Source organism: Hyaena hyaena, unplaced genomic scaffold, assembly GCF_003009895.1.
Source record: "Hyaena hyaena isolate Hyena2069 unplaced genomic scaffold, ASM300989v1 scaffold_52, whole genome shotgun sequence".
NCBI classification, from domain to species: Eukaryota; Metazoa; Chordata; class Mammalia; order Carnivora; family Hyaenidae; genus Hyaena; species Hyaena hyaena.
The window spans coordinates 4,020,261-4,037,438 of NW_024080684.1; the positions used below are offsets into that span (position 1 = coordinate 4,020,261).

The window sequence follows — 17,178 nt, forward strand, 5'->3', positions numbered from 1 at the left end:
GAGGGACATTTGTGCTTCCCTGAAACTGCCCACTAGAATCCACGGTTCAGGATAAATCTTGCCAGTGTCTCACCTTTTAAGTTCAGAGGAATGTCTTCGGATGCCAGTCTCACACTGTGAGATTGCTAACAGAAGGCATCCAGGAGAACCAGTTCCTTAACCCCCCTTCCTTGGTCTTTATAGAATAAAGGACACAGAGGGGGCAAGGTTATTAAACCTTTGAAGGACGGTTCTTGAAACATTAACAATACCTTCTCCCTCCCTTTCCTTGTCAGAGAGCCTGGGAAGCAGGGAGCAAGGAAGTTTCTATTCGTTCCACCCTCTTGTGTTGAAATCAGTGTTTCCCAAGTTTCCTCCACCCCCAGTAAGAATTGTGAGGGTGGGGGTGGGGTTGTGCGCCACTGAGCTGACAGAGAATTTGGTGCTGCTGATGGAGCAGTGAGAGAGCCTGCCCCAGGGCAACCTGTGTTCCCACCCTTGGCTTGGCAGGGATTCATGAGTGCTTGCCATGAAAGGTGGCTGGGCCTTGCCAGAAGCAGAGACTTTTGGGTGGATTAGGTGTTGCCTTGGTAATAAGGGAGAAGAGCACAGGGAAACTGCACCAGGGTGGGCCCCGTGGAGCTGCCTGATGAGCTGACGATTTCATCCCCACTCAGATACTTGATTCCAGCCCCTTGGTGTTGGGCCGGGAGGCAGAGAAGGGACTCGCCAGCTTTGATGTCATTTGCTGTATAAGCATAGATCATCTCCCCTCTTCTCCAGGCACAAGGAAGACAGACAGGGAGAGGGAGTTTGGACAGTTTGGATTTCAAAAATCACGAGATTAAATATTAAACCTGAATGAGATGAAGAAATAAGAGGTCTGGCCTGGTCAGGGTGTAGGTTTGAGGAGCCAGAACATTTAGTGTTGCTTGAACATAAATGAATTTCATTCTTGGCACGTATCTATGATGAGACTATTCTACCAAATGGATCAATATGCTTGTGCGTGTAGGTAAAACCAGAGATAGCATTTTGAAAAAGCTTTTAATTTGTTTGATTTTACACACTTACAATGATCCCTTGAGAGAATTTTACTGCATGGATTGATTTGGCTGAGGCTTTAAAAATCTGGGTGCCTGGGTGGCTCCATCAGTTAAGCATCTGACTCTTGGTTTCAGCTCAGGTCATGATCTCACAGCTTGTAGGGTTCCAGCCCTGTGTCAGTCTCTGTGCTGACAGTGCGGAGCCTGCTTGGGACTCTCTCTTTCCCTCCTTCTCTGCTCCTTCTCTGCTCATGCTTTCACTTTCTCACAACAAATAAATAAACTTTAAAATATATACATTTTTTTCAATAAAGCTTGGCCATAAGATGCCCACCTCTCCTCCTGGCACATCTCCCTGTGGCAAGTATAGGCATTTGTTTTTAGTCCCAAATCCTTTGAATGGTGCTTGAAATTAGGGTCATCTGTGTCAAAAAGTTTCATTGCCCAGCTGATCAGTAGGCATGAAAGTGTCCAAAAGCCTTTCAGGGTTTCCATGGGGACATCTTCAATCATCTTCAGCTCTTCGATTTCAGTAAATCAGATGAGTATGAATGACTTTGGCTGTCTTCTCAGCATAGGACAAGTGGTTTGGCTTAGTGAGATAAGTGTTGGTCACTCAATTATTACAAAGTCACAAATATGAGTTTTGGATATTAATTTGTGGCTATTCCTGTGTGTGTGTGTGTGTGTGTGTGTGTGTGTGTATGTGTGTGTGTTAGCATAATGCAAAATAACCCATATAAATATGTAAAAATGCTTAATGATAATGTATTATTTGTTTCCTATTGCTGTTGTTAAAAAAAATCACCACATATTTAGTGGCACATTTATTACCAGACAGCCCTGGAGGTCAAAGTCCTAATGTCAAGGTGTCAGTAGGGTGGAATCCCCTTTGAGGCTGCAGGGGGAGAATCCATTTCCTTGCTGGTTTGAGCTTCTACAATCTTTGCTCTTCTTCACTCCGACTGCTTCAACCATGGTCATGCTTCTTTCTCTCACTGGGACTTACTGCCTCCCTCTTATAATGGCCCTTGTAATTATATTGGGTACACTGCATAATCCAAGGTAACCCCCACAACTCAAAACCCTTAACTTAATCACACCTTAAAATCCCTTTTGCTGCAAAAGGTAACATATTCAAAGACTCTGGTGATTAGGATGTGGACATCCTTTAAAACCCTTTCTACCACATTATATTAATGAAAAAAGCAAGAAATAGTATGCTATCATGTACCTCTAAAATGTTAAATTTCAAGTTAGTTCCTTCCTTCCTTCCTTCCTTCCTTCCTTTTCTTCTTTCTTTTCATTTTTTTTGAGAGAGGCACAAGAGAGTGATGGGTGGGGGGGGAGGCGCGGGGGGAGAGAGAGAGAGAGAGAAAAGCAAGGCTCATCTGAAGCGGGGCTCACGTTCACCCAAAACAGGGCTCTAGCTCACCCGATGTGGGACTTGAACTCATGAACTGTGAGATCATGACCTGAGCAGAAGTCAGATGGCTTATCCAACTGAGCCACCCAGTTGCCCACCAACAGTTAGTTTCTGATCATGACTTCCTGTCTGTCAATTGTCTTCATTTCCTTGATAGATCTTTCTCCAACTTTACTGAGATTGCCAATCTGGACCCTTTTATTGTGTCCCAATGTCTGTCTTATTTCTTTCCTCTTCACTTCCTTCTAGATCACATGATTCATCTTTCCAACCACTCGTGCCAATATCCTGGCTCTTACCTGCTTGTCCTTTTGTGGCACCTATACTTCTTTATTTTTATTTTTTTTCATTTTTGAAAGAGACAGTGTGAGCAGGGGAAAGGCAGAGAGAGGGGGACAGAAGATGTGAAGCAGGCTGCGTGCTCAGAGCAGCAGGCCTGATGCAGGGCACAGACTCACAAAACATGAAATCATGACCAGAGCCCAAATCAAGATTCAGACGCTCACCAGACTGAGCCACCCAGGCACCCTTGTGACACCTATACTTCTAGACCAAACTTCTTTACTCTGGCTGGCCTGTTGAGGTTTCTTGGAGGAAATCCCACAATGGGCCTTATTATCATCAAGGTAAAGTTGTGATCTTCAACCCTCCCCCGGGCCCTCAGTGTGGGCGAGAAAGCTTTCCATGTATTCACAGTCCGTGCCACTCTTCTCAGGGCAAATTACAAGCTCGAACCCCATCCTCTGTTCTTTGTTTCTCTCTTCAGGCAATTCTTTGAGGGGAAAATTGCAGCTACTGAAGCCATCAAAAAGAAGTCTGTGACTGTCTTTTGTCTGGCAAACGCACTTCCAAGGACATTTGTCTCTTTCAGTTTCTTTCCTGTGACAGTGGGAGGGGTGTTCCCTCCTAAACCTAACCCAGAAGAGTCACAAACCAACAATATCCACATTGGGTTCGCATTCCCCACAGAGCCTGTGTGTGACTGTGTAAGTTTTGTTCTTGAAGTAGTCATCTCGCTACTGCCTTACCATCCACTGATGCCAGTAACTCCTCAATTCTTTGGAATCTAGATTCTGTCCTTACAATTTCATTGAAATAGTCCCTGATCTACATTGTAAAAATCCAAAGTCAAGTTCATCATCAAACTCCACTCCAGCCTGGTTCTCCTTCAGGTTTCTTATTTAAAGAAATGATGCTATCATTGTCGAGAACACATCTTAGATGGTTTTCTTTCAATAATTTCACAGTATATCAGTTGCCAGACCAGATTCGATTCCCTTATATATATTACATTTCATTTCCTCATATGCATTATATATAATATTCAATTTCTTAATATATATGTTATATTTCATTTCCTCACATATATTATAGACTTGACTTTTAAGCAATGTCGATTGGGTTAGGGGTGCTGATCTCTTACACAGTAGAAAATCCATGTATAACTTTTGACTTCCCTAAAACTTCACTGTTAATAGCTTACTGTTGACTGGAAGCCTTACTGAAAGCATAGAGTCAAGTAACATATTTTCTATGTTGTGTGTACTATATACTGTATTCTTATGATAAAGTAAGCTAGAGAAAAGAAATTGTTCTAAAAAAATCATAAAGAAGAGAAAATACATTTATAGTATGATATTATACTTACTGAAGAAAACCCACATCTAAGTGGACCCATGCAGTACAACCCTGGGTTGTTTAGGGTCAACTGTATGTAATATTCACTTTCCTAATATATATTTATGTATAACGTATAGGTACTTTTTTCTATATCTCTGTTGTAGGATCTCAGATATTCATCTGTATTTTCTTACACTTCTCATACCTTTCTTTCTTTTAAAATATTTTTTTAACATTTATTTTTTGAGAGCCAGCGTGAGTGGGGGAGGGGCAGAGAGAGAGAGGGAGACAGAATCTGAAGCAGGCTCCAGGCTCTGAAGTGTCAGGATAGAGCCTGACGCAGACCTCGAACTCAGTAGCCCTGAGATAATAACCTGGGCTGAAGTCAAACGCTTAACCGACTGAGCCACCCAGGCATCCCTCTCACACCTTTTTCTTATATTTCATCCTTTAATCTGTATGAAATTGCATGTGTGTATATTTTGTGTGTGTGTATGTGTGTTTTAAGGAAGGAATGCAGCTTTTTCTTTTTTACCAACTAGGATTCATTTGTTGCAGCCTACTCATTCAATCATTTATTATGCTCTTGCTGATTTGAAATGCCATTTTATTAATTGCTAAATTTACTTTTATGTATATATATAGTTGATTTTTCTTTCTATTCTTGAGCATACCACATTATTTAATTATAATATTTTATAATATGTTTTTAAAAATTTTGTTTATTTTGAGAGAGAGAGATTGAGAGAGCGAGCGAGCGAGCATGAGCGAGGGAGAGGCAGAGACAGAATCCCAAGCAGGCTCTGCACTGTCAGTGCAGAATCCCTTGTGGGGCTCAAGCATCTGAACTGTGGGATTTTGACCTGAGCCGAGATCAAGCTTTGGACCCTTAACCACTGAGGCACCCAGGCTTCCCTATAATATGTTTCATTGACACAAATATGCTTTAATTACTTGTTTTCAAGATTTTTCAGTTACTTTTACTGATTTTCTTATTATTTCTGAGAGAGAGAGAGAGAGAGAGAGAGAGCGAGCGAGAGAGAGCGCATTAGCAGGGGAGGGTCAGAGAGAGAGGGAGACACAGAATCTGAATCAGGCTCCAGGCTCTGAGATAGTTGTCAGCACAGAGCCCGACGCGGGGCTTGAACCCATGAACTGTGAGATCATGACTTGAGCTGAATTCGGACGCTTAACCTACTGAGCCACCCAGACCTCCTTTTACTGATTTATTTTTCTGTTAAATTTTAAAAAAGTTAGCAAATTTAGAATGGAGTTATATGGTACTTATAAATCATTTGGAGGAAGGAATGGCATCTTTAAGAATAGAATTTTCTTTTTCAGAATTTAGTATATCTTTCCATTTTGTCTTTTTAAGAAGATTCTCAAGAGAAAAGTATACATTAGATGGTCATGAAAAATTATAATTTTATTACAGTATTAGATTTACAGTTCTAGTATTTTATCTACCGAAAGTGAAATTTGGTGCTCTTCTGGCTTTATTTTGAGGGGTATATTAAGTAAAGTAAGTTGAGAACCTTTCCATTGTTCTGCTTCGTTGGCACAATTTGTTTTTTTAAATGTTCATCTGTTAATTTGCATTAGATAATTATTAATTTTCTTGTTTCCAAAGTGGAGCTCAAAGCACATTCCCCCCACATTGTGGACGGTAGGTCGGTCTTCAGCAACCTACACAGAGAAGAGGGTAAAGCGAGAGCATTCTCCTGAGAGCTGGTGGGAGAAAGTGGGAGGGTGCAAGCCAGAGGGAGAGATCTCTGCTAACTCCATTCTCATCACTCCATGATTACAAGGCAGGCAGTAGACTCATCGCAATGGATTCTGCTCCAGGGCAAGCAGAGTTTCCGTGGTGGGTCATGGAGTGCACTGGGGCGGGAGGTGGGCATGTCTTAGCGAGTTCCTTGCATCTGCAGAGACAGCCCTGGGCGTCCTGTAGAAGTTTGCCCAGGGTTCTGGGTCTGGGGTTCCTAAAGCGGAAATGATCCATCACAGAAAACCGAACCAAACCCAAATCTGATCACATAATTGAATTTCAAACATAGCAGTGGTGCATACATCCCAGACTGTGGCAAGGTACTTAAGTCAAATTAGATTCACATCTGAAGATCACAGGCATCAACTTCTTTGGGTGTCATTTTGGTGACTAAAGTGAAAATGTTATTTGCTAAGCGACAGGGATAGTCACATGGTCCCAGAGGAATTTTGTCCCAAGAAGTCATAAAAATATTCCACTCCTTCAGGTTTACTCTCCTGAGAGTCATTTGGAGAAATGGTTTCCTTTTAAATGGTGGCTTTCAGGGCACCTGGGTGGCTCAGTCAGTTAAGTATCCGACGTCTGCTCAGGTCAGGATCTCACTGTGTGCGGGGCCCCGCCCCGGCTCTGTGCTGACAGCTCAGACCCTGGAGCCTTCAGATTCTGTGTCTCCCTCTCTCTCTGCCCCTCCCTCGCTCTCACTCTGTCTCAATCTCTCAAAAATAAGAAAAACATTAAAAAACTTAAAAAAAAATGGTGGCTTTCCCCATGTTCTGCTTTCTCTTAAAACATTCAATTTTCTTTTCCATTAATAATATCAATTCTCAGTTATGTAAAACTTTAACATAAAGCTTTTTCATTCCAGGTCAAAATATAACTTGTTTGATGCTAGACCTAATATTCTCCAAGACCTCAGAAGAATAACAGTAGCAGTGTCATGAATATCATTATCTTATTTCTGATCTTAAAAGGGAATATCTCATGATATGAGATATTTTAATATTATTAATGTTATTATCAGAAATAACTTAAAATTTCTCAAATGGCTTGGAGCAACTATGGAGAGAATCACATTTTTTTTTCACTTTTGTGCATTAGAGTGGTCCACCCCTCATATGAGTTTTCACTGGTCAGTTTTAATTTCCACGTTTCAGTTACCCGCAGTCAGTCATGTGTTATTCACCTCACTTCATGCCCTCACATCCTTCACGAGAAGGGGTGAGTACAGTGATAAGATATTCTGAGAGAGGCCACATTCACATAACTTGTATTTCAGTATATTGTTATAATTGTGTTATTTTATGATTATTGCCATTAATCTCTTGTGCCTAATTAAGCTTTATCATAGGATGTATGTAGAAGGAAAAAAAAAACATAGTATATATACAGTTCAGTACTATCCGTGTTTTTGGGCATCCACGGGGGGTCCTGGAATGTAGCCCCTGCAGATAAGGGGGGGGGCGGGGAATGACTCTATTGAGGCTGTTTTTGAATAAAAATTGTAGTATTAAGCCATCCTTAAATTTTTAGAGTAAATCTTATTCAGTTTTGAAAAATTATTTATGTAGTATTGGATTTATGTTGCTGATACCTTAGTTAAAGCGAATGAAAATTTTTATTTTGCTACATTGGCTTTGTTTTGAGGGTTATATTAACTTTGATAAATAATTTGGGAAGTGTTTCATCATTCTGTAACCTTGGAACAGTTTAAATAACATGACGGTTGTTACTTGAAAGTTTTGATGGACTTGCTCATAAAACACTCTGGACCAATTCCTTTTTTGGAGATAGTTATTTGAACATTAAAAAAAAGTCTTCCATGAATATCAGTCTATTACAGCTTTCCAATTCTTATTGAATCCATTTACTTGAAAATTGCACATTTCATTGGGTTCTAAGAATGTGTTGCCATAGAGCTAAAAGTTTATTTTTATAATTAAAATAATTGGTTTCATATTAGTTTATATTGCCAAGTATTTGTGTTTCTCTCTCTGGTTAGCATATTTTTATGATATTTGTATAGATGAGATACTGTATTTATTAATCAATTTATTTATGTATCAATTCCACTGTTATGTTTCTCCTATCTTAATTTCTTTTATTTTGATTAGTTTTTCCTTACATTTCTCTAAGATTTATTTTTATGTGTTCTCTACTCCATGTTCTGCACTGTATAATTTAAACATAATTATGGCCAAATATAACTTTATAAGTTACCTTTTAAAAAAATTATTCTTTTTTAGATTTATCAAAAAGATACACATTTGGGGGGCACCTGGGTGTCTCAGTCGGCAAAGTGTCCAACTTCAGCTCAGGTCATGATCTCACAGTTTGTGAGTTCACATTGGGCTCTGTGCTGACAGCTCAGAACCTGGAGCCTGCTTCAGATTCTGTGTCTCCCTCTCTCTGCCCCTCCTCTCTCTCTCTCAAAAATAAAGAAACATCAAAAAAAATTTTTAAAAGATACACATTTTAGAATAAAAGACTTATTAAGACCTATATTCAGTAAACCCATTTTCAAGAGGCAATAGGAACAAAACAGCAGAGGAGACACCAGTATTGAATACACTTTGCAGATATCAGACTGGGGTGACTTGGTCTTTATTCAACTTTGTTTGAATATAGGAAAAGTTTCACAAGATTAAATCATGAGATTCAAATACACTCAGGGTTTTGACTAAATTGATGTGATTATTACTAACATTGCCTATTTGAGGCAATGGTGACATTATTGCAAAACGGAACACCTGGCACATTTCTTCCAGAACTGCCCTGTGGTCCAGGGTCGGTATCCCAGCCACCTGCAGGACTCAATTTGCGAACGCCTTGCTTTACATCTGTACCTTCGATTTTTACATATTTCTCAACAAGAAACACAATCGAATTTTATTCTTCCTCGACTAAATGGAATTACAATTGCAAAAATTAAAAACCAATGATCAATTTTAGTTTTAAAAACTAGAAGAGGAAAAAAAAGATGTTACTATCAGTAATGAATTTGGAAATAAGTCTTTAAAACATAACGAGGGCAAGTTGTCTTGGAAATAATTGTATTCTATTCTTATATATATTTCTCTATAAAGGTGCCCCCCCTCTGGGGCAGAGAGGCTGAGGTGAATTCCACTGCTTTCTTCACCGCTTCCTCTCCTGTACAGCCAATGCCCAGGGGGTAGCGAGTCCTCAATGATGGCTCAATCCAGCTCTTTCATTTAGACTTAGATCTCATTCCAATTTAGGCTTCTCTTTCTCTTCTTCCATACCTAGAAATTCAGGCAAAGTTCTTTATTTTAACATCAGATTAAACTGTGAGCAATTTTGCCAAGGCTGCTCGTCTCCCACACATCTTCCCATCCACTCTGCTGCACCCACTCCCTTTCTCCTAACTAAGAAGGAAAATAATTTCCAACTTTCTCCTGAAACTTCCTTGGTGACCTCTGTCCCCACCCTTGCCCCTGAAATCAGTACACACCCAAGTCTTATGGCTTCTGGGAGTGATGGGTGCAAGTCGGCTCTTGACTCATTGAATCTGCTCAGAACCCCCCACCAGACCGTGCTGTAACCAGCTTCTAACAACACGAGGTGTGCAGCTGATGAGTCTCACTGAGACCTCACTCGTTTAGATTTTGGTCCTGTTTCTTCTCAAGGCAAGGACTCTGGATTTTCAAAAGTCAAGAAGGAAAAACAACTTTTTTTTTTTTTTTTTTAAACTCACTGAGAGCTTGTTTAGCACAAGGACTGTTGATTTCCATACCTTTATGCACTTCAACTCAAGTTCTTCCTTTATTCACCCTACTCCTGGTAGAACTATGTTTTACCTCCTGAGAGACTCATATGTACTGGACCAGTAAGACCTCTGTCTGTGGTCCGTAGTGAATAGTTAATGATGTTTCATTTTCCTGGAAGTGAAAATGTTGAAGTCATTGTCATGCATTAAAGTTAAACTGGTAAATGCTCCCCACTTTTTCTTTCTTTTGCTCCTTGCTAAATATTCTTTTGAAACCAAATTCTCAGATGTTTTGCTGGAACAAAAGAACCCCAAATACTGCTTTGCGGGTTTTGTTGGTATTTTTTTATGTGAGTTATTAGCTCTCGAAGGCAGAGTCCTTAACTGTTTTCTTTCTGATAATATCCCTAGCACCTAACACAGTGTCTGATTCACAGGAGGAGCTCAATTAATCATTATGGACTCAGTTAATAAACAATGAATACAAGGACGGCCTCAGAAGGCTATGCTAGTGGGAAAGCAGAATAAAATAAGGAACTTCACAGTATAAAAAAACGTAAAACCTAATCCCAGAGGGTTACTCTCACAGGGCTTATATTAGGGAGAATTCCCCTTCCCCTTAGCTCTCAGTTCCCAGTATTTGTTTTGTGGAGTCAGGGTGGTGGCGGTAGGAATGTGGGTAACATGCTCTGAACAGGTGTCCTTAGACAATCTTTCAGGTTTGGTTTTCATGACTAAGGAACTGGCACAGATCTATAACACTTCTTCCAAAGTACTTCTCAGAAATCATATTAAGGAAAACTTCAGATTAAGGAATAAGGACATCTGAAGGGAGGAGGACCAGGGGTCTAGGGGGGAAGGCCAGGAGATGCCTTCGTTGTTGGTAACCAAGGCAAAGGCAGAAAAACACAACAGAGATTCTGTTCAAACAGCACACATGACTTGGGCCCCAACTTTGTCCCATGTTCCTTCTCCTGTGGAGAAGCTCTCAGGAACTAATAAATGCTTGCTTTTCTTTAAAGTCTGTTTCCTCCTAAGCATTCTCCTGCAGATGGGTTGACTTGGCAGCAACAGTGGAATCTTCAAAAGCGGGGGTGGAGAGCAGGGGGTGTTCATTGACCCAGACAGGAAAAATGGCTCCCCACCTACTTTAGTTTGGCAGCTTTGCGGTAGAGGGAAAAAATTAGACAGCTGTAAATAATATTTGGAAGAACCAGAGGTATAATTTCCACACAAATAGCAGAAAGAAACCTGTCACAAAGCTGAGGCAGGATGTGCTTTTGGGAACCTGGAGGAAGAGCTGATTGACCCTGAGAGAGTTAGTCACATGTGATTCCCCAGGCTGGGAGAAGGGCTCAACCAGAGGGCAGTGCTGGGACACTGTAGGCCTGTGTGGGCCTGTGTGGGCCATGGGCTGGAGGGGCAGCGGGGGGAGAGAAAAAGAAGGAAGGTTTCTGTCACAAACATCTGGCTCCAACCTCCTTTCTCTTTGGCTTGTCTCTGTCCTCACCCCAACCTTTCATTTTTGGACACTTTCATTTCTGGTCGCATTATGTTTTACTTTTAATAAGATTGGTCACCCCAGATAGACACACGGGAATTGGAATAAATTCTTAGCTTAAGTACAGAAATATTTCAGCTATTACAGGTTGAACTGTGTCCTTTTACCAACGTGCCCCCCAATTCATACATTGAAGTCCTAACCTCAGAACATCAGAATGTGAGAGAAGGCCAAGGGGTGTGGTGAGACAACCATTTGCTAAAACGGTTAGGGCATATCATTCATGGATCCAATTAATCATTTCAGCAGCAGCCAGGAGAGATCTGTGGGGGACCTTCTTGTCTGATGTTTTGGAGCCCTGCGAATTGCATAGGTAGCCAAAAAGGTTTCTGAGAATTTTGTGCCAGCAGAAAACAGTGCCAGCCTGGACTAAAAAGGACAGAGACAGCATGAAATGAAAGAATGACTCTTAAGTTGGTTCAGGGGCTAGTCTCCTCCAGAGGGTAAGGCTTCCACCTAGTGACAAGGGGCAGTGGCCCGAGGATGGAGCATTCAGCCAAAGAGAATCACTGGCCTTTAAACCTAATAGAACTTGCCCTGCTACATTTCACACTTGGTTAGGAACTGTGACCTCCATTCCCCCTGTGATTTCTCCTCTTTGGAAAGAGTGTGTATATTCTAATGCCTGTCCCACTATTATGTTTGGGAAGCAGATAACTTTCTGTCTGGCTTCACAGGTTCACTACGGAAGAGCAATTGTGCTTCAAGATGAATTATACCCTGAGTCTTAATCACACCTGATTTAGATGGTATTTAAGATGATATTTTAGACCTAAGAGTTGATGCTGGAAAGACTTTTGGGGCTCTTGGGAATGTATTTTGCATGATGAAGAACACGAATTTTGGGGTCAGAAGGCAGAGTGTTAGGGGTGAATTGTGTCTCCCCACATCTAACCCCCAGTATCTCAGAATGTGATTGTATTTGGAGATGAGGTCTTTACTAAGTTAAAATGAAGTTACCAAGACCCTTTTCAAATATTGCTGTTGTCTTTATAGAAAGGATAAATTTGGAGACAGCTTCACACACGAGGGCAAATGTCATGTGAACATGAAGACCGTCATCTATAAGCCAAGAAGAGAGGCCTGGAACTGATCTCTCCCTCATGGTCCTCGGAAGAAACCATTCCTGCCAATACCTTCATTTTGGTCTTCTTGCCTCTAGAACTGTGAGACATGGCATTTCTATTGTTTAAAGCCACCCAGCCTGTGGCACTTCACTGTAGCAGCCCTAGCCAACCATTACAACAGTCACAACTCCACTTAGAGTTACTGTTCTTTAAAAGGAGCAAATGCTTACCTATACAGTTAACCTATTTAAGGGCTTTTTGTTCATTGTTCTTATCAGGTTCGTCTATTTTGTTATTTTATGAACTAGGTCCACGGGTCTTAGTGAAGTTTCTAACCTCTCATGGGTCTTGGTTTTCAAGGGTGACAATCTGATGGTTCAGTAAAAGTAACACTGGATTGGCCATTACGCAGAAGGTGTTGGCTGTGCAGCCACCTATTTTGGTGGATTGTCTAGGATTTCCAGCTTCAGCTGCTGCGTGGTAAAAGGACCAGCTTAGATGGTTTCAAATATTCTTTTTGGTTCTAAGATTCTGTAATAATGTGATTTTATCTCGAAATTGAAAACACAGCATAATCAAATGGAGGAAGTGAAGCCATTAAAAATCATTATGGATACAAGGAAGGGGGGTCCCTGTGATATCCCTGCTTTTGGAGGATTTTGTTTTGGATGTAGTAAATGTACTCAGGATTCTGACTCTAACTGTACTCAGTTCATCGCGACACACACAAACACACACACGTACACACACATATACGGGCACATACTGTTTTTAATCAGCACTTTTTCAATTTAAATACATATGGAAGCAGGCAGCTAGTGTGGTGGAGCAAAGTGGCCATGTGAGAACCAGGAACACTTAAGGAGCCAACTCAAGGGGGCAACTGGTCCTCAATTCCAATCCATTGTTGCCATAAGAGACAGTGGGCTTGGTGGTGCTGATAAGCTGATGAGTCTGGCCTGTATGTGTTATCTCCCAATTTTTTAAATGTTAGTTCAAAAAGCAAAATCCCACTAAGTAGGTCTAACAAAACTTTTGGCAAGTAAATTTGGGGGGAGGCCACCAGTTTGCAATCTTTCTCATAGATGAGAAAAATGTGCGCATTGACATCAAACATCTGCCTTTGTGGAATTAACTAGATGGTCCCATGTAGATAAAATTAATCTCCATACCTAAAATGAGTTACAGAATATGAGTCAACCTTACTTAAGAGAACGGCACAAATGAAATCAAACAGATCATTTAAAAAACCCTTAGTTTCACTATTTGTTTTTAACTTTTTACTCAGTGCTGTTAAAAGAAGAGTATTCTATTAATCCACACGAATTTTTCTCTTTCCTGGTCTTCAGGCCATCTTCTCTTAGGAGTAGTAGAACAATGGCCAAATGACCATTGGAATTAAGCCAAATCAAGGGGAAAGAGTCATAAATACTTTCTGAATAACATATATTAAGCATATGAGCCTACATTTAAATATAGCTTTTCTCCCAAGAAGCTGAGAAAAGTTTACATTTGTTCTCAACATATTTCTGTAAGTTATCTCAATACTTCCATAAGTTAACTAATAAAGATTACTATTCCCATTGAACAGAGAAAGAATTGTTAAAAGACTAATTTCTGACTTCCCAAGCTGCGGCCTGAACCAAATAAAAAATGTTGACACTTTTTCTAATAGACCACTTAGTAAAATTAAGCCAGCTGCTGAGAAAAGAAATCCTTAAATTCCTCCTGGCCATTCACCATTGGCTAATACCTTGACACACAATCTTAGAAGGTTCACGCACAAAAAAGTCCAATTTGGTAACCAAGCAACGACTGTGTTTTATTTGTCTAATAAGATCAAGTTCCTGGCACAGTGTCTGGCAGAAAGTAGGGTGCTCCGTGTTTGTGGAACAGGAATCATTTGCTGGTGATGTCTAGAATGTTGTGATTCTATTGGTGGAGATGACCAGAGCTCTCTAAAATTCCCAAATCATCTTGCCTTTAGAAATACTTTCATGCAGGACTCAAATCACTACATACTGTGCTGTTGCTTTTTCCATATTCCCATTTGTATGTTATCTTACATACACTTTGCACAGGGGTTTGCACAGCTTGGGTAAGATTACGTGCCTTGCCAAGATGGAGGCTCTGGCATAAATAGAAACAAGAGAAATCAAGTCATAGGTTAAGAGAGTTTCCGCAGCAATGAAGCATTATTACCTTTACTGCCTGTACCTCTTTGTCACCTCCAGCCCTTGAATATGACAGTCACTGGTGAATCACAGTGGCCACAGGTATTCTGAGCTGCTTGGAGTTCTAGTAGAACAGTGAGGGAGACTTGTCTGAAGCTACTGCACCCACAGAAAGGATGATGTATGATGTCGAGGTTTAGGTGGCTTTTAATGAGACTATTTGACTACATTTAATATTTTGTCTATTTAATTGTAGGGGGGATCCCTTTAGCTAAAGCAGTATTTTGCTGATCAGAGTGAACTTCCTAAATTTTTCTTGTTGTTGTTAACACTACATTTCTCCCTATAAAACTTTATAGACATGCTTCTTTTCTCTGAGATTTGGATGTTTTACTAGCTAATAAGACAATGTGAGTAATAAACCTTTCAGGTAACTGCCAGCAGCTCTTAAATTAACATTGTGAAGTTACAAAATGAAACTCTTCATAACTGATCCTGGGCTACGATGGAATTTTCCTGCAGTGTCTGCACACACTCTTTTAGAGAGCAATTCTCCTGTTTTATGCTCCCCTCAACAATACTTACTTCTCTGTGTATCCCAGATATAGCTGTTCAGAACTTCTCCCAGCAGGTACAAAAAGTTCATTAAGATGGTTGTAAACCCAAAGAAGACGATCCTGGCTCCTGGGCCAATGTGTTCCAGGAAAGGATACACCCACATCCCAGTTACGTGATGCACCCAGCACACCCTGCAACAGAATTGGAAAGGAGACAAAGTCAGGAGTTCCTCTCATGTCAGATTTCAAAGCTCTTGCTATTGTGAATATGGACCCATCACTCGGACTACTCTTCGCTAATGCCGGTCACAAGTTTGCTTCTGATGCTCAGGAGCTACCAGGAAGTGTGTTCTCGTTGTTGTTTGCTTGTTATCTTATACTTTTTATTCTATAATAATTTTAGACTCACAGAGGAGTTGCAAATATGGTAGAGTTCCAGTAAGACCTTCACCTCAGCTTCCCTGAATGTTAACATCATGTACAACCACGGCACAATTACTAAGGCGAAGCCATTCACATTACTAACTGGACTGCAGAGGTTATTCTGAATTCCCATTTCCCCATGAATGCCCTTTTTTCTGGTCCAGGATCTCGCGTGTGCTTGGTGGTCACATCTCCTTAGTCTCCTCCAATCTGGTAGTTCCTTGGTTTCTCCTTGTCTTTCTGACCTTTGATGGGTTCTGGTCAGGTATTTGAAATGTGTTTTTCTCAATATTGTTACACAATCTTTATTTCTTCCTTACATACTGAGACAATATAGCATCAGGCAATGACACTGTAATCAAACCTCAGTGAGTATGTGCAGGCATCTTCCATACTGCCTTCTAACCGGATACCAGTGTGTACTCAGCCGTGTACTCAGTGTAGATCACAGTGTGTATATACTGGCAGAGCCATCCTGTAACCTCACCAATACTTGGCTTCCTACCACCTGGATTGTTGGCTACTGTATTTGTTTCTTGTCTTTGTTCCCCTTAGTTCACACAAAACTTGCTTGCAATAATCTGTTTGTGTTCTGGGGATAGTTTAGGCTCAGTGGGAATACAACATCATTAACCTCCACAGTTTTCAAAAGTTTAGCTAGAATAGTTACTCAATTTCGTTTGGTCTTGACATTCTTGGGTTCATCACTTTATCAACTGCTGTCAATCTGGAAGACTAATTATAACATAAGTAACATGATTGCATGAGGAATAAAGGTTACTTTTTATACTTATGCGTTTGGGGGTCATCTTCTTTATCATCCATGGCTTCACTCTTTGTTAAGCACTTTGTCTGTGTATCTGTTACTTATATATTTACCTCACTGACGCAAGAACCCTGCGGATATTTATCTTAGAGCTTGCTGTCTCAGTGAGGGTGATACCACTCCCCCTCAAGGAGGTGAAAATTGGTTCTGAGAGGGTGATGAAATCTTACTGTTTTTATGTGTGAAGCACAGACACATATATACACAGAACATAAACAGATACACAGCTTATCTGTGGTATTAACATTTCATGGGCCCAGCTATTCCGCATTGACATAAATCCAAAAGAATTGAATTGAAAGCAAGAACATACACAGGTATTTGTACGCCAATGTTCACAGCAGCACTATTTACAATAGCCAAAAGGTGTGGAACCAACCCAGGTGTCCATCTAGGATGAATGGACACACAAAATTGGTATAGCCATACAATGTAATATTATTCAGCCATGAAGAGCGATCACATTTTGATACATGCTACAATATGATGGACCTTGAAAACATTATACTAAATGAAAGAAGCCAGACGCAGAAGGACAAATAGTGTATGATTCCACGTATATGAGATACTAGAACAGGCAAATTCAGAGACAGAAAGTATAATAGAGGGTACTAGGGGCTGGAGGGAGTGGGGATAGGGAGTTAAGGTATAAGGAGTATACAGATTATGTTGAGGAAAATGAAAATGTTTTAGATAAACATAGTGGTGATGGTTACATAACACTGTGAGTGTATTCAATGACACTGAGTTGTATGATTATAAATGGTCAAACGGATAAATATGTTGTGTATATTTTACCACAATACAGCATTTTTATGGGTTGGAGATTAGGAAAAAATTTACCTAAAAAGGTTCCTTGGTGGGGTTCTCAAAAAGGAGAGAAAGGTGGAGAAGCATTGTCTTAGTGGGAAGAAATGGTCATTAGGTCCAACCAGGTCAGCCTGAATAACTTCAAACTAAAAGCTTTTTCCAAAAGAAGAAGCCAAGCTAGTCAAGATTTCTCTTTC

The 17,178-nt window shown here is 40.4% G+C and overlaps 1 protein-coding gene across 4 annotated transcripts in view; it reads right to left on the reverse strand.

Moving 5' to 3' along the window:
* Positions 1-8,421: 8,421 nt before the first annotated feature.
* AIG1 (androgen induced 1) overlaps positions 8,422-17,178 on the reverse strand; it is a 247,052-nt gene continuing 238,295 nt past the window's right edge. For 3 of the 4 annotated variants that reach the window (XM_039230891.1, XM_039230890.1, XM_039230888.1), the window contains 2 exons: positions 14,951-15,114; positions 8,422-9,099 (listed from right to left, as the gene is read on the reverse strand). In XM_039230891.1, coding sequence (XP_039086822.1) covers positions 9,062-9,099; positions 14,951-15,114 — 202 coding nt within the window. In that variant the 3' untranslated portion in view covers positions 8,422-9,061. Of the gene's footprint in view, positions 9,100-13,992; positions 14,322-14,950; positions 15,115-17,178 lie in introns of those variants that run through there. The other variant, XM_039230889.1, reaches the window with a different exon arrangement.